This window comes from Gracilinanus agilis, chromosome 4 (assembly GCF_016433145.1).
Source record: "Gracilinanus agilis isolate LMUSP501 chromosome 4, AgileGrace, whole genome shotgun sequence".
Taxonomy (NCBI): domain Eukaryota; kingdom Metazoa; phylum Chordata; class Mammalia; order Didelphimorphia; family Didelphidae; genus Gracilinanus; species Gracilinanus agilis.
Window position 1 is genome coordinate 246,746,292 of NC_058133.1, and position 21,924 is coordinate 246,768,215.

At 39.5% G+C, this 21,924-nt stretch overlaps 2 protein-coding genes across 2 annotated transcripts in view; one reads left to right on the plus strand and one right to left on the minus strand.

Moving 5' to 3' along the window:
* Nucleotides 1–21,924, minus strand: part of LOC123243892 (histone H3) — a 64,141-nt gene that overhangs the window by 20,619 nt on the left and 21,598 nt on the right. The gene's annotated exons all lie outside the window — the stretch shown is intronic.
* Nucleotides 1,264–5,035, plus strand: LOC123243890 (histone H1.4-like). The gene is made up of 2 exons (XM_044672032.1): nucleotides 1,264–1,966; nucleotides 4,972–5,035. The coding sequence occupies exons 1-2, from the start codon at nucleotides 1,302–1,304 to the stop codon at nucleotides 5,033–5,035; spliced, it is 729 nt and encodes a 242-aa protein (XP_044527967.1). The 5' UTR covers nucleotides 1,264–1,301.

Genomic DNA, 21,924 nt, shown 5'->3' on the forward strand with positions numbered 1-21,924 from the left:
TAGAGCTACTGCTACAGCTATATGATAAATAAATATGAGATAGCTTCATATTTCCATAATGGCTTCAAATCATCTTTAAAATTCATGTTACTGATTTGTATTTTTCATTACTAGTTGCCTATCATTTATAGTATTTGTGTTCATAAAAATAGTTTAGTGTCATATTGTTTCTTCCTGTCTTCCAATGGCTATAAGCATTAAGTATAAGAGAAGTAAGGCAAATCAGGATATTCTCACAATAAAAAACAATACATCATTCATGTTCATTAATATTTTAGTTTCTACCTCTTCTAGACATTATGTTCTTTTCCCTAAAATCGAGAATCATTTTAATAGCTAACTGATCTCTGTAAATTCAGTGTACTGTAGAGGTCAAAGTGTTCCCAGGAATCTATCACCTGATACATATGAAAAACAAAACAACAACAAAAAAACAACTTTTGTCTTAGCTTTCTCCTAGACATGAAAAGCAGAACCTTCTACCCTAGGAACTGATGAAGGGAAATTCTGGACCCGAAAATAATGTTTGCCCTCTTTAGTCTACAGAAGTACCAGCCCCGCCCCCATCCAAGAAACCAAAGAATTTGCTAAAGTATTTAACTTCCTGAACCAAATTTTACACCCGGATCCCCATCTCCCTCTAGGCCTCCCCCCAAAAAAACTGTAATTATCCCCTTCTATCCCAAAATAACTTCGTGTAATGATTACAGAAACAAATCTTTGCCCCAGTCGCCAATTCCCACTATTCCATTTACAGAAATCGTGGGAGAGCCTGTGTTACTTCCCCCGCGGAGAAACGGAATTTTTGTGTAAATGATGATAAAAATAACTTGGTTTTTGTGCAGATGAGAAGCCAAGCATATGATGAACAATCCCAGGGAGGAAGAAGTTTCAGGAGTAAAGGGACGAATTTGTATTTTAGAGAAAAAACAAGAAGTTGACTTGATTTCACCTGAATTTTGCTCAGAGTTACGTGTGTTTGGAAAGGCTGCTGGTGTCGTATTTGAAGCTACAGAGAAAAAAGAAGAGGGACAAGAAGCCTGAGACGTCTCCACTCATTTTCCGATTGAAACCGCGTGATTCCATACAGGGAATTTTTATAATTTTCCCCTTTTTTGAAGTGTAACAAACACAACTCCTCTTCAGAGCTGAGACACTGTCCCTGCCAGGGAGGCGAGCTGGGCAGCGCACCAATCACAAAGCAGCTCCTCTCTATATATACCCCCGGCCCTGCGAGCACTGCTATATTGACACTGTGGGTTCTACAGTATTTTTTACGGTAATTATCAAGGTTTGCTACTATGTCTGAGACTGCTCCTGCCGCGCCGGCTACTCCAGCTCCAGCAGAGAAGACACCTGTGAAGAAAAAGGCTAAGAAGCCAGCGGGTTCCGCGGGAGCGCGGCGAAAGGCCTCTGGGCCCCCGGTGTCCGAGCTGATCACCAAGGCCGTAGCCGCCTCCAATGAGCGCAGTGGCGTGTCTCTGGCCGCCCTCAAGAAGGCGCTGGCGGCCGCCGGCTACGATGTGGAAAAGAACAACAGCCGCATCAAGCTAGGGCTCAAAAGCCTGGTGAACAAAGGCACCCTAGTGCAGACCAAAGGGACCGGTGCCTCGGGCTCCTTCAAGCTCAACAAGAAGACTCCTGCGGGCGAAGGCAAAGGCAAGGCTAAAAAATCTGCTTCCGCCAAAGCCAAGAAGTCGGCAGGAGCTGCTAAGAAGCCTAAAAAGACTACGGGGGCGGCCACGAAGAAAACCTTGAAGAAGACGCCTAAGAAGGCTAAGAAACCAGCGGCGGCGGCGGCGGGAGCCAAGAAGGCAGCCAAGAGCCCGAAAAAAGCCAAAGCTGCTAAACCCAAGAAAGCGGCCAAGAGCGCCGCGAAGGCTAAAGCGGTGAAGCCCAAGGCAGCGAAGGCAAAGGTGACCAAACCTAAAACCGCCAAGCCCAAGAAGGCGGCGCCAAAAAAGAAGTAGGTCTCCGCGACAACTTCCAACACCTCAAAGGCTCTTTTCAGAGCCACCCATATATCTCAATGAAAAGAGCTTGATAACGTATGTCTCGGCCCTGTAACATTTTTAATTAAGCAATTGCATAGCAGTGCCAGTGGGGAGTTGGGGAGGGAGGGTGGCAACTGAAGTAGGCAGCTTGCTTTTTTTTTTTTTTTTTACCCTTATTCGAGTTAAGGACACTAGGAGACTTTCTGAACATTTATTTTTGCACCCCGCTAACCCTGATGAGGCCAGGTTAGTTGTTTAAGTTATTGCATGGTCTTTCGGATCAAGCAGCTCGGTTGCTTTTTTTATTTTTTTGGTAGCACCGGATATCCTGTGGCGCCATAGTTCCTGGCCAGCTGTAAAGTCCACGGGCTTCCCGAGAGTTAGCAAATGCGTGAACTTGATGGTCATCTGGGTTACGGTTCTTTTTCTTTTTGAGCGGTTTAGAAACAGGAACTAAATCGTTTCCAAAATTGAACAATTTTTTGTCTGCTAAATGTGATAAGTTGGGGTTGCAGAGTACGTTAACGCTGATTGGTTAGGGCAGTGGGTTCTCCAAAGTGTGGCGGAAGACCCCCTGGGAGTCCCTGAGACCCTGCTCAAGGATATCTGCGAGATCAAAATTGTTCATAGTAATATTAAGACATTTTCCTTTCTAATGCAGTGTCAGTAAATATTTTGTTTTTAAAAAGGCTATTCGTGTCCTCAGTTTTTAAGAGTGTAAAGAGCCAAAAAGTTTGAGAACCGCTGGGTTAGAGGAGCATTCAAAAGTCCCGCTCCTCGAATAAATTGGTTTGTTATTCAACCTTACTCAGCTTTGAATTCTGTACAATTTGATTGGAAAAAAATGAGTCCCTACGTATTCCCTTTTGCTCTTACTGGTTATAAATGTGGTTTCCTTTTCTCCTTGTTCAACATTCACACTGTGACGTACTGCACGCATCTACAGTTTAATTAGTTTCAGAAAAAAACTTTTCAGCACCTTGACGCTAGGGACAGTTTCTTTTTTACTTTTTGAAAAAGTCCAAGCAGCAAAACGTACCTGAGTTCTCAGCCAAATATTTTTAACTCTGATAGAGAATTCCTTTTCCAAGCAATACTAAACAAGCACTAATGAGTACTAGCATACACACAACATGGCTTCCTCGTCATCGTATATTTTATTTGCTTTTCCATTTAAAGTTTTTTGTCTCTCATTTTAAGTTTTAGTTTATTTGCTAAATAAGAACAAAAGAATTTAAAAGTCAAATACATAGCTTTTGAAACGCCCTTTTCAAATGCGAATAACCAAACACTTTCATTTATTTCTCACCACCATCCCCCCCACCCTCAGCAAACTACTACTCCTCATGTCCCCGGCCTCCACCACCACCACCACCACCACCACCCGCCACCGACCTTTGCCCGCCCGCCCAAATTTGGTCTTTCGAAGGATTCAGTCTAAAGTCAGACACTGAGTTAGATACAGTGTCTAGATATTCGTGGTGGCTGACACTCTTTTAAGTTTGGTTTTAAATTTTGGTCACGTAGAAGAGGAAGCAGAAGCTTTTGTTTTGTTTTGTTTTGTTTTTCTAAAAGTGAATGATTTTGAAAGCTTCTGGTGCCAGGGTTTTTAGTGCTTCTCTAGCCCCTACATAGTTTGTCCCTCACGAGCTTCCATAGTCCTAGACTTTATGGTCACTCCATCTTGTGGTGCAATGATATGCCTGTTTTGGAGGAGGACGCAGAGGAGGACGCAGACCTGGTTCCTTCACACAGACCCTGATTTAACTCATCCTTGTGTCTCACAGCCGTTTTATGTGTAATTTATCTCTTGTGAGCCTATCGTTAACCTCCCCACCTCCTCATTTCCATTTTGCAGATGGAAAAACTAGAGTTCAGAGGACAAGAGAAAAATTACTTGGGCAAGGCTATTGCACTTGTGGCTGAGATAAAAACCGAGGCCTCATCCTTCTGATGTTTAATCCTTCTCTTTATCCACTACGCAACGCTTACGTTTGCCTCTGGCAAATAGCATTAGGTCAGACTCTTTCTTTTGTCCGGGCTTGGTTGCTGGTCAGTTCTAAGACCAGTCTTTAGGTTCGCCTTTAGGAAGCTGACAGGGCACACAGCTATTACGAACTGGAGCACGTCCCAGGATGTGCCCTGAAGGGTTACACTGTCATCCGGAACAATTCATACAAATTCATACAAATACAAAAAATAATCATACAAAGAAGGCAGCAAAAAGGCAAAAACGAGTTAAATACCAATTTGTCAATCTGTTTAGCTATTGGTCAAAAACAGCATTCTGATTGTTTTAGCCAATCAAAAGACAGATCTAAAAATCTCTTCATTTAAGTACCATCTTTCTCCCGTTCAGTCAAATTGCTCCAATCAGGTACTGAGCTAGACTGTCTTTATTTGCATAGAAACCTTGTAAATAACCCTAACCTAAAATTTAAATGTCTTTTTTTTTGAAAACTGTTAAATTTAACCCTAATCTGAGCCCATCTCAGTGTAGTATTCAAAGAAGGTAGTACCTTAGGAGCATCACTATGTTTAAGAAGCACAAGCTTAGTCTAAAGTAAGTATACCTGGTTATGGGAAGCTCTACTGAAGCCTGAAACATCAAAAAAGATATTTAATGCTATTTTCTGTCATGGCATCACTCCTAGAAGATCCAGATGGCCACGTGGCTATTTTCTGAGGAGTTCAAATACATCATGTTGGAGGGCCAGCTCCAAAAATCTAAAGGATATTTCAAAATATATCTCCCTTTCTCAAAGTAGCTTTAGTTACATTATATCAAAGTAGTTTCTGTGTGAGTTATTTTGTATCATAGCTTAATGCAGTCATTGATTCTAATAGCAATTTATAATTTCTGGGACACAAATATGGTCAAGGAATAAGAAAATATTATTCTATGACATAACCTACAGGCAAGAGTGTCTGTTTAAATCTTAGTTTTTCCTTTTCTTTCCTATCCTAAAATATACATGGAACATGTCCCAAGGAATGCTTGTGTCAATGGAAATAGCCAGCAGCAGTATGAAGAACTGTGAACTTAGAGCAAGAGAACTGAAATTCAGATCATCTCTGCAACAGACTCCCTTTGTTACCTTTGGCAAATCACCCTTTGGGGCCCGGTTCCTCATCAAATAAGGAGGTTGGACTAGATTATCTCTAAAGTCCCTTTCATCCCTAAATCTAGGATACTGAGTTCAACATTTGAGAATTCTCCCAGATTGTAAAATGTTTGATTGATTATAGTGCCTCATTCATTCATTTTTGTTTGTTTTCATGACTTCTTGTCTGAAAGAGAGAAAAGGAAAGATGTGTGGGGGAAAGAAGACATCTCAAAGTCTGACCCTTTAATGTGGTTCTCTTCTCCATCATTTCCACTGTACTTTTTTTTTTTTTTTGCTTTTTTTTTTTTTAAACCCTTGTACTTCGGTGTATTGTCTCATAGGTGGAAGACTGGTAAGGGTGGGCAATGGGGGTCAAGTGACTTGCCCAGGGTCACACAGCTGGGAAGTGGCTGAGGCCAGGTTTGAACCTAGGACCTCCTGTCTCTAGGCCTGACTCTCACTCCACTGAGCTACCCAGCTGCCCCTCCACTGTACTTTTATATTTTGTCTCTGTACTCTAATCCGTAGTGATTAGATTTTATCTTATGAAGTTTTTCAGACCCTTCTGTCTTGAAGAGACTTAAAATTTAAGCTCTTTAAGATCTTGCTTTGAGAGGTCAGGGGAGTGAATAATGTAGAGGTTTCAGCATCCAGGAAAGAAAGCCCTCAATATTCCCAGCAGGTACTTATCTGTTTTCTCATTTCTGCACTCATAATCCTGCTCCTATCTCCTTTACTGCATCGTCGGCATATCAAAGACTCACAGAATCATAGGATGTTAGATCTAGAACATCTTTTTCTAACCCCTTCATTTTTCTGATCAGGAAGATTAGATGACGTGGCAATAGTCATACAGCCAATTAAATGACATAAATTCTAGTGTCAGCCCTGCCATTGACTCCTACTTCAGTAACCTATCATGTGACACAACTGCAAAAATCCTATTATTTTACTTGTATTCTCTAAAGGTAAATTGTGAAAGAAAAAGAGTAATGAAACAACAGACTAGAATGGGGGGAGCATTTATTAAGTGCCATGTGCAATGAACTATATTAAGTGCTGGACCTACAAAGAGAAGAGCAAAACAGTCCCTGCTCTCAAGGAGCTCACATTCTAATGGAGAAAAATTATATGTATACATGTATGTATATATGTATATGTATGTGTATATTATATATGTATATATGCAAATGTCATTTCAGCTGAAAGTTTAACAGTCTCGTGATCTTGAGGGTATATAAGCAAAGCACAACATAATTCCTCTACTTTAAATATCATTTCTATTAATAAAATTATCATCTTCTGATGTTGAACTCTTCAATAGTACTAAGAATTGTGGTAGTAAATGCTTCTTTTCTGGGTCTTCGGAAGCTGTTGCACTTGTAGAAGCAGTTGCCAGACTGCATTTCCACAGGAGTTGCTTCCTAGAACAATGGCTGCAGACACATTTTTATTTCCCAAAGCTGTTGAGTTCCTAGCTCTGGATTGTCTCCATCAGAGACTGAAAGATGGTAGTTAAAGCAGAAGTATTTGGTTTGACTTTCCTGGCACAGGCTACCTCCTCCCATTTACCTTGATACACAGCAGTCCCCTTAGCTTTCCAGCAAAGAATGAAAGCCCCAAACTAAGAACTTATGGGTGGCCAGTCCCTAGAGATCAGACTGTCTGGCTACTTTCTTCTCCCTCCTTCAGCTTCTCAGCCACAAGTTCTGGAAAGTCCTATTGGTCCCAAAAATGGAGCTACTTCCTGGCCCCTTGTGCCTCCCGTTTGCTCCATCCCTAGGGATGATTCCTGTTCTGATGGCTATGGATGCTCCAAGGACTTGACATTAGAGGAGCCAAGTTTCCAAAATTAGCAGGGGAAGAGAAAGTCTGAATCTCTGCTACCCATATCACAGCTTCCTGGGGTCTTCTGTCTTTCTCCCCAAAGGTGCCCCACTCACCTGGGGGCCCCTTCACAATCCTCCTCATCTAATGACTTAAGCTTCAGCAGTCTGCCATCTCTGAGCCTCTCTCCTGCCTCTCAATGCTCTACTACACTAAGAAGTCTTTTGCCCGCAGACAAAAGACCCTGAGACCTTCATCCTACCTACCCAATCCTGGGAAAGAGACTGGATAGTTGTGTCTCCTTCCCATTGCCTGCCCCTATGATTCAGGGGACAGTCAGAGGTACCCATCATGACACTTCCTACTAACTACCTCAGTGCTCCTTTAAATTTTTGGAGAGACAAAGAGTAGGGAGAGTAGGAAGGTATAGTGGGAACTAGAGTGTCAGAGAGGGGTCATGTTTGAATTTTTCTAAAGGCTATTACTTGTAAATAAAGCCTTATTTTGAGTAGCTGGCCCCTTCTTTATAGGAGTTGCTTCCCCAGATGAGAGATCTGGAAGTTAGACTGAAAGAAGTATCTATGGCTCCAGGGAGTATGCTGCTTCTTATGCCTGTTGGTGGCAGTTGGTCAACATTTGATGGTAGTGGGGAAGAAGAAAATGAATTCTCTTCTCAGTGATGACTGTGGGAACTGAGCTGGAAGAAGGTCTAATAAACTGGGAGGTGAGTAATGCTATTCCAAAAGTTTCTTAGATTTGGGCTTCTGGCCTGCCTCCAGCAGAGTCTGAATGATAGTCACGTGGTGATGGTGGTGGTAGTAGTAGTAGTAGTAGTAGTTTGATTTGCCTATTAAATGTGCCTCCTATCTCTCCCTCAGGATTCCTTTTTGCTTCTGCTAAGGTGGCATGCCTGTCCTTTTAATAAAACTTTCTTCAGAAAAAAAAGACATTTTTTTATTTATTCTTGGGAATAAATAGTCTGAAACCCTGTCGCATATGCTAAAGCCAAACTGAATCAATGTGACCTTTTTGTACCACTCCACACTAAGTAACTAGCTGGCATAAAGCCTAGTAATTGTACCTGGGCATCATCATGCAAGTCTTTGTGTGTATAAGGCAAAGTACATAAGAAAGAATCCAGGATGAGGTCTAAGAACAAGGAAAATGTTTTATTCATAAAGAAGATTGAGAGTTATCCAATAATAGGCTCCGGAAAAAGAAACAACCTAAAGAAAGAAAAGAACAACACCTTCTTTAAATGCTTTGAAAACTGAATAAATAAAAAAATAACTTCTCTCCACAAGAAGAACTATATACCAGGGAATATACAGTGATAATAAAATAAGGAAGTCACAGGAAAACTTGGCCACACCTTGAATTTTTATTTCTTTAATAAAAAGTGTGGATCCTTTGGGAATCTTTATAAAGAAGCCCCAGTCCTAAACTCCCAGCCCCTAGAAACCTATAAGAATGTAGCCTGGAAGATATTCTTCCCAGGAGAGGTTCTTAGTCTTTTCCAAAGCAACACCTTCCTTACAATACTGTTCCATTTCCTGGTTCAGGTATAGCATAACAATTATCACTGAAAAATGCTTAAAGTGCAAATGATGTTTATAAGCATGCATATTTTTCAAATACAGAAATATAAAACAAAAATCCATCACTTATACTCTCTTGAAAATTGAAGATAATTTTGTGGAACTGCTGACATTGATATTTCATTTTCATCTCAAATCTGTACTGCAGCCAGGGGGTGGCTAAGACTGTCTTTGTCCTTTCAGTCATAGCCACCTTCTGCCAATGTTACTTCTGCTGTAGGAATCACCTCCCTTTGGACATCCAACCTTCAATGAAGAAATTTTCACACAAGGTATGTTCTAGCCAGGGCTAGAAATGAGATGATTCTGTGGTTAAGATGAGACTTGGTTATAAATGGTTAGTTAAGTGAATTGCTCAGGGTCACATAGATAAAAGGTATCTGACACCATATAGGAACTCAGGTCTTCCTAACTCAAGGCCCTCTACTGTTTTTGCCACCTAGTACTTGACATTATAGCAAATAATCTTTAACAGAACTCCTATTACTGGTGATTAGTCAAGAGTTTCTACATTATTATAATAAGGAATATGTCCTTCAACAGGAGATCAAATCACATGTCCAGAAAAGAGGCAAGAGTATATGTTTATTTACACAGGAGACATATTCAGAGACTTTGCCTGATCACCCTCCCTCCCTAGACAAGCTAATCACTTCAGGAGACATATGACATTCTGCTAGAATGTGTAAGGCAAGGTCTCCACATATCTGCCAAATCAGATAGACAACTAACTTCCTTGTGCTACAAGGGGACAGTCACAGACTGCTTACAAGGGAGAGCTAGCAGTTGAACTCCTGCTTATATTAAAGAAATCAATAATCTAGTCTCCCACAAAAATCTAGTCTGATTTCCAATTATAATCACAAGCCACAGCTACTATGTTATTTTATTGCAAAAAATATCTATTAAAAATAGATGTGACATATATCATGTTCTCAAGGAAGTTCCAATCTAACAAAGTGAAAAGCCATGTAGGTATATAAAGAAACAATCACAACACAATAAAGTATGTGAAAATTATAAAAGAGAAATAAAGGCAGAGCAACATATGGACTTAGAATATTCTAGAGTCAAATAAATCCAGGATCCTGTGGGGATTTATAGATAAATATAATTTGGAATGTTCCACTCCATATCTCTTATATTTCCGACAAGAGCCATAACTGAGTCCTTTGTTCTCCTAGGCTCAAGAAGAGAACTATGCTAGAAGTCTAGAAATACAATGTTCCTTTGTAGTTCAGGTTAAAAGCCACTTTTCCCTGGTAACTCCAGACAGGAAGTAGACCTACTCCAGACCTGAAGGGTAACAGTTTAATCTCAGTCAATTTAGATCCCCTCCCATCAAGGCTTTAATAACCAGTCTTCCAAAAAAATCACAGATAGCAAACATTTATTCAATCAAGCAGGTAAGAGAAATCAAGAGAAACCATACAAATTAGTGTAGTGATAAACTACATAAGAGTAAAAGGACACCACAACTTGGATGAAAATTAAATCCCAAAGATTAAGAAGAGAACATTCTTAGCAAGCTCTGTGGGTTCAGGTTTGGGGGATCAAGGGATATATACAAGTGCCTGCTTTTCCCACATACCTGCAACTTTGGAAACATCTCCCATCCACTATTCAAATTCTGCACTTTCTGATTTCTCACATTCCATTACAGTACTCTCCTTTTTCTTGCTCCAAAACCTCTTAGCAAGTCAAAAGTCATATCTTCATACACATACTTAGCATCACAAGGCTATCCTTTAGGAGACCACCCAAGTCCACATGGACAATTCTACATGGAAACCCAGCAAGCATTTACTAAACACCTACTATGTGCAAAATATTGTTTTCAGGTACTAAAGCATATACAAAATAGACTATTGTCTGATTAAAGTAAAGTAATGAAGAAAGTTAGACTAAAGTTGACTAAGCTTCTATATGTAAAAGCTACTTCTTGTTGAATAAAACATAAGAGCTTATTTGAAAATAAAATACCAGAGGATATTAACTTTTTATGTATCTCAGTGTCTCTCCTGGTCTCTACTTCTTAAAGCCCAAGCCTGTTATATTTCATTCCTCTCCAGAATTCTTTGGTACCCTTAAAGGGGAATATAGTCTTTGTGCCATTGACTTAAGCCCTATTGATTATATTCTTCTAATTTTAGGGGTCCTTTGTACCCTATTACAATTTAATACAATTTAAGCACATAACAGTAAGGTTAGCTTTAATAGTTACTTCAAAGATATAGCAAGAACAAACACACCCCAAATTGGGGGTGGGAAGCATCTTCCTTTACCACTTCAGTCTCTAGGGAGGGAGATTAGGTTCACAGCCTATTGCATGGTCCCACCAACTTCCAAGTCCAAAGGCTCTCTGGGCTTGCATCCTGTTCTGAAATCCCAGAGGGGACAGAGCACCTAAAAGGAGAAGATGATAAACAATTTATCATTGGTAATTTTGAAAGAGCAGTTTCAGTTAAGTGATGAATTCAAAAGTTAGATTATAAAGGGAAAGGAGAGTAAATAGTCAGTACATATAGACATCTCCACCATACCTCCCTCAGAAGTTTGTCTGAGAAAGGGAGGCCTTATAGAATGATATCTTGATGGAATGGTGAGATCTAGTGAAGATGTTTTTTTTTAAGAATAAGGAGATAGTTGGGCATATTTGGAGACCCATTCTGGTAGGAATTTGTAGCTATGGAGAAATTGAAGATAGGAGAGAAGGGATTATTGAACCTGTAATCTATTGGAGAAGATAGGAGGAGACATAATTCCATAATCAAGGGTACATGTACAGAGGTTGGCCATGACGAGGATCAGGACCATATTATTGATAGAAACAGGTAGAATATAGGAGAATGGAAAGTGATGTCATAAGATTTTAGGATGAATAAAAAGGGAAGAGAAGGAATTCTCCTTGACTAGCCTTAAATTTTCTCAGAAAAGTAATAAGGTCCTCAGCTGAGAGGGTAGAGTAGTGTGAGACTGCCAAAGAAAGGTTAATGCTCTTGGTGGAACTGCTAAACAGATAATATACTTTCACTTTACATATGTACTATCTGAGGAAATCAGGCAGTCTTGAGTCCCTGTCCTTGCAGGGCTCTTCTCCACAATATAATTTAGGTTAGTTTTTCCTTAAGAGGTATTGCAACTGTCCTTGAGATTTGATTAGCTCAGAAAACTAAGGCTTGGGCCATTTGACATAACATCCTGGTCACATGGATTCAAAAGAGCCGGGCTCCTCCATAAGGCTTTAGATTAACTAGTAGCATGAAAAAGAATGGAAAATTAGGCAAATGAGTCAATGCTTTATCTCAAACAAATATCACTTCCTTTTTCTGAACATTCTTTCTTTCCTTTAGCTAAATAAACCTCTTTTGTTAACTATTAGATGGCTTAAGGGTTTCTCATTTCATTCCAGTTTTGTACTTAAACTACCAGGATATCAGCCAGAGTTAGACCCAGTCTCCTAGACCATGATTTGGAGATTAGGTCATCATATACTACTTCATCATGTAGTCTGGCATCTAACTCTAGAACTTTCTACCTATAATATTACCACCAAGTCTTGAATAATCCATTCCTAAAGTCCACTTATTGTTGACCTATAACCAGGGAAGCAAATATCTCAAGAGAAGAAAGCTTCCAGGAAGGACCAACAAGATGGTAGAGTAAGAAGCAGCTAAGTAGCATAGTGGGTAGAGCACCAAACCTGGATTCAGAAGGACCTGGGTTCAAATTTGGCTTCAGACACTTCTTAACTGTGTGACCCATGGGCCTGATTAGACCTTGCTGCTCTTCTGTCTTAGAATTAATACTAAGACAGAAGGTGTGTTTGTTTTTTAAAAGATGGTAGGGTCTAGATCTGCTCCTGCAGCAAAGACGGGGGAAGAATACCAGACTAATGATGACACAGTAATCCAAGGAAAAACTATAGTAGGTGCCTGCTTCCAGCCCTTCTTGGCACAGAGAGATAACCAGAGTCCTATAGTAACTTTGGAGTGGGGTGTAATAAAGAATCCTCAACAAAAAAACATTCAATTGAGCATATTGGAACTGGGGCCAGGGACTATATACGTAGGACAGAGTGCAGAACATTGGATAGCCTGTAACTGGTCTCTCTGACTCATGTCACCAGGGTGGAAATGTGGTGGCTGAAGTCATGTACCCTGAAGCAAGCCTGTAATTCTCCCTCCAACTCCATGGGCCTTCTAGCATAATGATTGAGGCTAGGGCTAGCAGCTGTCTCTTGGAGTTCCCATCAGGAGTGAAAAACATTTAGCTATATATCATATAAACCCCTAAACAAGGTGAAGACTCTACAAAGCCTAGTCAACTTTATTCTAACCTTCTTCATGACTTAAGTTTAATCATCTTTAAATCTGAAACTCCAGTATTTGTCTTTACCCTATATGTAAGCGATGCCTTAGTTTCGTTTTAGAGATTTTTCTCTAAAGTCAGTAAGAGAGAAAGAAACCTAATCAACCACCCTTTAGGGTCTAGCTCCCCTATGATGAATCCGCGTTTGTGTGAGCCAGAAGAACAGGACCCCTTGTGCCCTGGGGCACATGTGTATCTTTCCTGTCTTCTAAAGAAGAATGTAAAAAAACTCAAGGACAAGAACTATATTTTCTTTCTCAAACACACCCAGTCAATTCACTTTACTTCTCAGTACTTTAAGACAACTTTCTAAAGTCAATGTTATTGCATTGTTTTTTATCTCTCTAGAAACCTATGAACCCCAGAACTTTCCACATAGGGAAGGAGAACTTGTCAGACATGAGGATCATTTCTGCCATCCTTTCTAAGACAGAGAAAGGACAGTGAAGCTGTCCTTTGGGAGTTCACTCTGGGACAAGAAGACATGCAACAGGAGAAGGACACAACATTTATATATAGTACCTCCTCTTTGGTCACTCTCCCAACCCTCATTCACATTAGCAGATTGAGTCCCCATAACATAGCTAAATGTTTCTGCCCTCGGATTTCTAGAGCCAATCCCTGAAGTTGTCTGGGTATCTAAAGCTCATAAATGCTTATCTGGTATGTTTCCCAATATCAAGTGACCAATTAACATCTCCCCAAAACCAATCAACTAGTTATCAATGAGCTCTTACAAGGTGAGATCCACTGAGAAGGTATAGCAAGGAAATAATTATAAAACAGATCTCTCAACTTAGGGGGTTCATTCTCCTATCTATACATCAGATCCTGAGCAGAATAGGTTCAAACTTGAAGAAAAATACTGAAACCCATATACAGGGAAGGTATATGGCCAATGATGCTTCCTGAATCTAGGAATCCTTTTCTCCCTTCTTAGAGTAGCCACCAAATTCACTTCTAGTGGGCATAGCTGATGAATGAGTCTCACCCTTCCACTCTGGGCTATCTCTTCTTTAGACTCAGTTGCTGCTGCTGCTGATACTACAAGTTCTGGAACCCCAGTTTTCAGGGGAACCTTGGGAGATCTCTAATGGATCTCCTAGTCACAAGTATGCTCCTATCTCAGTATACTTATTTACCAAAGATTAGAAAAGAAAGAACAGGGGACAGCCAGGTAACTCAGTGGTTTGAGAGCCACGTCTAGAGATAAAACATTTCTGAATTCCAATCTGGCCTCAGATACTTCCTAACTGTCTGATCTTGGGCAAGTCACTTAACCCTGATTGTCTAGTCCTTAGTGTGGTTCTGCTTTAAAACCAATACACCATATTAATTCTAAGATGAAGGCAATGGATTAAAAAAAAGAAGAAACACAATAAAAACATTGGTACCATGGACTCAGGGACAAAGTGGCTGGCTGGAAGAGTGCCTCACAACAAGCATTCTCACTTAAAATCTACCAGAAAAGAGAGAAAAACAAAAAAGGCTTTAGGATGGAAGGAAAGGGCCTTGCTTTTTTTTTTTTCTCCAAGCCTTTTTTTTTGTGAACTATGTTCCTGGTGCCATTACCAGTCCCTCTTCCTCTTCAGCAAAATGTTTAACTAATTAATTTTTTATGTATTTATAATCTGTCCCTCCCACTATTCCCATTGAACATGAACACAAACACACATGCAAAAAAAAACATTTATCATAAACATGCACAGTCCAGTAAAACAAACTCCCACAAAGACCATGACTGAAATACTCTCTTTCTGTCTCTTGGAAGTAAGTGGCATCTTCACTCTTCTACCCTTATGGTTTGTTATTGTATTGATCAGAGTTCTAAGATCTTTCAAAGTATTTTTCTTTGTAAATACAGTTGTCATTTAAAAAATTATTCTGGTTCACTTTACTCTATACCGGCTCATAGAAGTCTTCCCTGGTTTCCTCTGAAATTATCCATTTTGTAATTTCTTAAGGCACAATAACATTCCATTACCTTTATATGCCATGATCTGTTCAGACATTCCCCAATAAGAGGACACCACATTCCCTTCATTTCCAGTTTTGGTTACTCTGAAAAGAACCACCATAAATATTTAGTTCACACAGCTTATCTTCTTTCTGTACCCTACATGGGTATGGTCAAAGGGCATGTATAGTTGGATAACCTGAGGGCATAGTTCAAAATTGCTATCCAGAATAGCTAGACCATTTAGCAGAACCAACAATGTATCTATGTATCTCTTTTCTCACAGCTCCTGTAACATTTGCTATTATCCTTTTTTTTGTCATCTTCACCTATTTAATGGATATGAGACCTCAAGGTTGCTTTAATTTTCATTTCTTTAATTATTAATGATTTAGAGAATTTACTACTGACAGCTTATATTTTTTTCCTTTGAAAACTGCATGTCCATATCCTTTTGATCATTTATCTATTAAAGAATTGTTCTTAGTCTATACATTTGAATCAGTTACTTATATAGCACTAATTACCTTGACCCCAAAAGTTTGAAAGCCAGGTATATATTTCATTCCTCCCCCAAGGATTTCTGCTATCTTTAACAAGTCTAAGGGTATCAATTGCTCTAATCCCCAATGATGGTTCCTTCCAATTGTAAGGATGATCCACTGTAGCTCAGTTCCATTTAGTTACTAACAACCAGATTAGCTTTTAAAAAGAAATATTTACTTCAAATGGCATAATCACAAATATAAAATCTTACTTTCCAATAGTGGGAAACATAATTCTCCTCCCTTGCACCTCCTCAGTCTCTGGGGAAGTAAAGGATATTTAGTCTATAGGTTAGCTCAGTTCTTATCCTTGAACTTCAGGTTCATGGCTTGGCTTATCTAGGCACTCTGGCTATGAGGGTTTCCCTACAAGGCTGGCTGCCTGCAATAGTCTACCTGCAATCCTGTCTCTAAGGTTGCCATGGCTCCAACACCCAAATCCAGAGGGCATTACTGGCAGAACCTAAAACTGAGAACAAATAAAATAGACCAAAACAAACGCTCTAGCCTATTTCTTGGAGCTAGAATTAGAAAGGAAGAGCAAGGGAAGAAAGTCCTTACCATCTCACTGGTTTGATTCATGGCATCCATCCTATGAGTGCACTGTGCTCTCAACCCTCTAGATGCCACTGGAAGGAGCATATAAGCAGGAGTGCACAAGAAAAAGAAAATGTTTCAGTCTGTAGCCACTATACAGTAGAATACAGTCAAAGGAAACTATTCTCTCCCCACAGCATGGTAGGGGATGCAGGAAGCCTCCATATAGGATGGGATGAACAGGCTCAGGCAAGCACCCTTACATTTATAAATCTTGTTAATGAAACCTTTATCAGAAAACTTGCTATACAGATTTATCCCATTTCCATTTTTCCTCCTAATTTTACCTGCGTTTGATTTGTTTACACAAAAACTTTAAAACTTTATAACTATTTATCTAGGTCATCTTTATCTTGGTATATAATATGAGGTTATTCAAAACCCAATTTCTACCAGACTGTTATTCAGTTTAGTTTTCCCAGAAATTTTTTTAATCAAATAATGAGTCCTTATCCAATTCCAAGAGGGGGAGGAGAGACTCTTGCTGCTTTCTGCTTCTGTATGGAAGAGGGAGTCTTAGGTTGATAACTTTATGCAATTCTGCCTCATTTAAATCCAATTCACACTCAATTCAAGATATCACCCAATGATGTCATTGATCCTCTTTGAAAATGAGGGACAAAAATTAAAGATCAATTTCATTAATAAATATGGATATGAAAATCCTAAATAAAATACTAGGTAGGAGACTATAACAATACATCACAAAGAGTATATGTATACTCTGTGATCAAATGAGATTTATACCAGAATACAGGGACAGTTTAATCTAAGGAAAACTAGCAACTTAATTGGTTATATTAATAACAAAGGTAATAAAAATAGAACTTTATATCAATAGATACAGAAAAAGTCTGTGATAAAATACAATATTCATTCCTATTAAAAACACTGGAAAGCATAGGTATAAATGGAGTTTTTCCTAAAGTAATATGAAGTATATGCCTAAAACCACTTGTGAGTATTATTTGTAACAAGAATAAGCTAGAAGCCTTCTCAGTAAAACTAGGAGTGAAATAAGGATGCCCATTTTCATCAATATTGTTTAACATAAAAATCAAAATGCTAGCAATAGCAATAAGAGAAGAAAAAGAAATTGAAGGAATCAAAATGGGCAAAGAGGTCATAAAACTCTACTTTACAGGTGATATAATGACATGTGGAAAATTTCTAGAGGTTCAACTAGATAGTTGAAACTATCAACTTAGTAACATAGCAGAATGTAAAATCTCAAATAAGTCATCAGCATTTTTATGTATTCCTAACAAAGTCCTGCAAGAAGATTTAGCGAGACTCCATGTAAAATAAGTACAGATAGAATAAAATACCTGGAAGTATACTCTTCTGTCTTGAAATACTAAAACAGAAAGTAACTTTTTTTTTTTTTAAGAAAAGAAAAACCATAGTTATTTTTAATGGAACTTCTTTCTAGCTCTTCCTATTGAGTTTTACTGGTAACAAAGATGAATAGTGATGGTTTATGTAAATTTATTTTATATATAGTGGCAATACAGTGATGTAAGGTCTTTCTAAAAGTTAAAGGAAGATAGCACTGGAGTTATATAACCCAAAGTGAGGGAGAGGACCAAAAAGGCAATAGTTGCTACATACTTAAGATTATAAATCACAAATAATGTTAATCAGCATCCCAGTGGAAGCTATTTTCTTCACTACAGGAATAAATAACAAATCCAGATTCCCTACCCCAATACAAATTAATTATGTTATCTGCATTCCAGAATTAATATGAGATAAATGATTACTAAAATGTAAGACTTTCTATAGATGTGAGTTGTTATTAAATAAGTTTTGTAATGAGCAATGATTGAAGGATGGGGAGTTAGAGGCTGGTCCTTGGAGTGTATTAATATTTAGGGAAAAGGTAAAATTAAGTCATTAAGAGTCAGGATGGTCATAGAAATGACAGTGTAGTATCATGGAAACCATGAAGGAGAAAGTTTTAAAGAAAGAAAAGTTACCAATAATGCTTAATAATTTAGATGAGTAAAGGAGAATGAAACAGGGAAAAGTGAAAGGGGTCATAAACTTTGGCTTTTAGGAGGGGTAATTCAGAAGAATAAAGTTTAATGGGATATGGTTGGATGATAATAGATTAAAAGTATACTTTTATATATAGTACACTTACTATTGTGGAAAAATCAGTAGAAATCAGAGGCTAAATTCTATCTATGCTCCTTAAACATATGATCCTCAGAAAAGAATCGACAGGGGCAGCTGGGTAGCTCAGTGGATTGAGAGCCAGGCCTAGAGATGGGAGGTCCTGGGTTCAAGTTTGACCTCAGACATTTCCCAGCTGTGTGACCCTGGGCAGGTCACTTGACCCCCATTGCCTACCCTTACCACTCTTCTGCCTTGGAGCCAATATAGAGTATTGACTCCAAAATGGAAGGTAAGGGTTAAAAAAAGAAAGAAAGAAAGAAAGAATCAACAGATCTACCTAAGCATCTTATTCTAAGATATCAATAAAGTCTTCCTTTAAATCCATAGTGTTTCACAACAGGAAAGATGGTTTCAAAGGTAGGTTAGAGTCAGGAAGAGAAGAGTCACAAGGATTTAAAGAAAAAGGAAGACCCAATGATTCAAGCCTGGTAGAGGGTCAGCAGAATGCAAGCAGGATTTATAGATCACTCCAGTCTCCAATTATAGATCAAATATTGATCATAATTTTTGTTTCTTACCACCATCTTCTTCATAAAAAGGCAGGCAGAGTAAAGAGAGGGAAAAGTATAGTAGGTTATCATGGAGAAAAAATATGGAGAATCATAACCAAGAATATAAATGGGAATAATTCACCCTTAAATAGGTGATAGGAGAATATATTAAAAAGAAGAATCCAGTAATATGGTTTGGGGTTTTTTTGTGTTTTGTGTTTGTTTTTTGTTTTTTTTTTTTAAGAAATACACTTGAAAAGGAAAGATTCACAAAGTTAAAATGAGTAACTGAAGCAGAATTTAGTATGCAGGGAAATCACTGGCAACTGGAAAAACTGGAAAAGGCCTAGAATTTGATCTGAACCTTGAAAGATTACATAGCAACTATGAGGTAGAGGTGAGAAGGAAGAGTATTTCAGGCAGAGAGGATGACCAATTCAAAGGCATGAAGGCAATGGGTATAGTATGATGTTAGAGGTAACTACTAGTAGGATATTAGATCAAAAAGCATATGAACAGAAGATGGCGGCAGAGTAAGGAGCAGCTGCTCGATCTCTCCTGACCGAACCACACAGGACCCCTCAAGGGGAAACAAAAACGAGTCCAGAGGAACGAAGGAACCCCACAACAGGGCGCAGCATTGAAGGTACGCAGAATCGGGGCATTTCCACACTTTAAAGGGGTGAAACAGTTCAAACTAAAACAGGAGAGGAAGAAGCCCCTCCCCCACCCCCCACACCGCACAAGCGGGTAAACAGGACTGGGGCAACCAGATAATCACTGGCAGCCCCTGAGCCCTTACCTGTGCGCTGCAAGACGAGGGACCCCAGGTGGCTGGGACTTTCCCTGAGCGCCCACGTGGGTGAAGGCACCGCCTCCGGCCGGGACAAAGTCCCCTAAAACGCGGCCTTTCCCAAGCTCTGAAGGCATCCCCTCAGGTGCGAATAAAGATCTCCAGCCCAAGGACTTTCACTACCTTCTGCTGGGGTGAAAGCAGGGCCCTAAGAGCACCAGCTCAGGCAAAGGCAGTGCCCTAGGCTTGAATAACGATCTGCAGCCCAGGCTTGGACCTCCAGTGAGGACCCAGTGCAGACCTGAGCGTGGCTGTGGAAGCAGCCCCAAAGACTGCTGAAGGAACCTCGGGCAGAGGGGCAGACCGGGAACTACCAGGAGGCCTGACCCGGAGGACAAGGAGACCGGAGTCCCCCCCCTTCCCCCCCCCAAGCTTGTAAGGCCCAGGCAGACCCAGAGTGCAAAGACAAAGCGGAAAAGGGGCGGGGCTAACAATGGCCAGCAATAAGGAAGTCCAGAAGAAAAAGACCATCAAGAGAAATTCTGGAACACTCGACAACTTCTACACAGAGAAAATCCAGACAACAGAGGAGGGAAAACAAAAATCCAAACCTCCCCAAAAAAATGAAAGCTGGTCACAAGTTATGGAAGAGTTTAAAAATGAAATGCTGAGGAAGATGGAAGAAATCTGGCAAGAAAATAACAGTTTAAAAGGCAGAATTTCGCAAATGGAAAGTGAGACAAGACAACTGAAGACCAAAAATGACCAGATTGAAAAGGGAAACCAAAACATTAGAGCCGAAAACCAGTCCTTAAAGGCTAGAATCGAACATTTAGAAACCAATGATCTCTCAAGACAACAAGAACAAATAAAACAAAGTCAAAAGACTGATAAAATAGAAGGAAACATGAAATATCTCAAGGAGAGAGTGACAGACCAAGAAAACCAGTCTAGAAGAGATAACTTGAGAATCATTGGTATTCCAGAAAAGGCAGAAATTAATAAAAACATGGACTCCATACTCAAAGAAATTATTCAGCAAAATTGCCCTGAAGTTCTACAACAAGAGGGCAATATAGACATTGAAAGGATCCATAGAACACCCTCTAAACTGGACCCAGAAAAGTCAACACCCAGAAATATAATAGCGAAATTGAAGAGCTTTCGAGTCAAAGAAAAAATCTTACAAGAAGCCAGAAAGAGACAATTCAAATATCAAGGAGCACCAATAAGGATCACACAGGATCTGGCAGCAAGGCTTGGAATACAATATTCAGAAAGGCAAGAGAGCTGGGCCTTCAGCCACGAATCAACTACCCAGCGAAACTAACCATATACTTTCAGGGGAAAGTATGGGCATTCAACAAAATTGAAGAATTCCAAGTTTTTGCACAAAAGAGACCGGGACTAATTGGAAAGTTTGACACTCAACCACAGATATCAAGAGAAAGATGAAAAGGTAAATAAGAAACAGAGGGAAAAGAAAGAAAACTCATAGTCTTTTAAGCTTGACTCTTTAAGGGCATAAATAAGATCTAATTATCTGTATTACTAGGTGGAGAAATGCTATGTATAATTCTCTGTAGTGAACTCTATACACTATTATAATATTCACTATTATAGCAACCAGAAGAATAATTCATAGGGAGAGGACAGGATACTAAATGGTCTAAGATGACATGAGGGGTGGGAAAGAGGGGAGGAATAGTAGGGGACACCAAGAAAAATCCGAGTAAATAAGAAAAATAAGATATTCTATTACACACAAAGAGGGCATGGGAAGGGGAGGGGATAAATACTACCATAAGAAGGAGAGGAAGAGAGCATTAAGAGGTAATAATCAAACCTTACTCTCAGTATAATCAACCCGGAGAAGGAAGAGTAGCTTTATTATCCATCTGGATAAAAAACTCCATCTAACCCTACTGAGAAAGTCAGAAGGGATAAACCAAAGGGAGCAGGGGAGTGGGGAGGCCAAAAAGGGAAGGAAGAAGAAGGGGGAGGGAATTCATTCGGTCTTTAAAAAAAAACAAAAAGAAGGGAACAACAAGGGAGGGGACAGAAAGGGAAGTCAATCAAGGGAGGGGATAAGGGATACTGGCTGAAAGCAAACCACTGGTGTAAAAGAAAATAGTGCAATAAGAAGGAGTGGGTCTAGGGGAGGATACAAAAAATGTCAGTGAATACACAACTAACAATTGTAACTCTGAATGTGAACGGGATGAACTCACTCATAAAACGGAAGCAAATAGCAGAGTGGTTCAGAAACCAAAATCCTACCATAGGTTGTCTACAAGAAACACATATGAGGCGGATAGACACACACAAGTTCAAGGTTAAGGGTATGAGCAAAATCTTTTGGGCATCAAATGAGAAAAAGAAGGCAGGAGTGGCTATCATGATCTCTGACAAAACCAAAGTAAAAATAGATATGATTAAAAAAGACAGGGAAGGTCATTACAT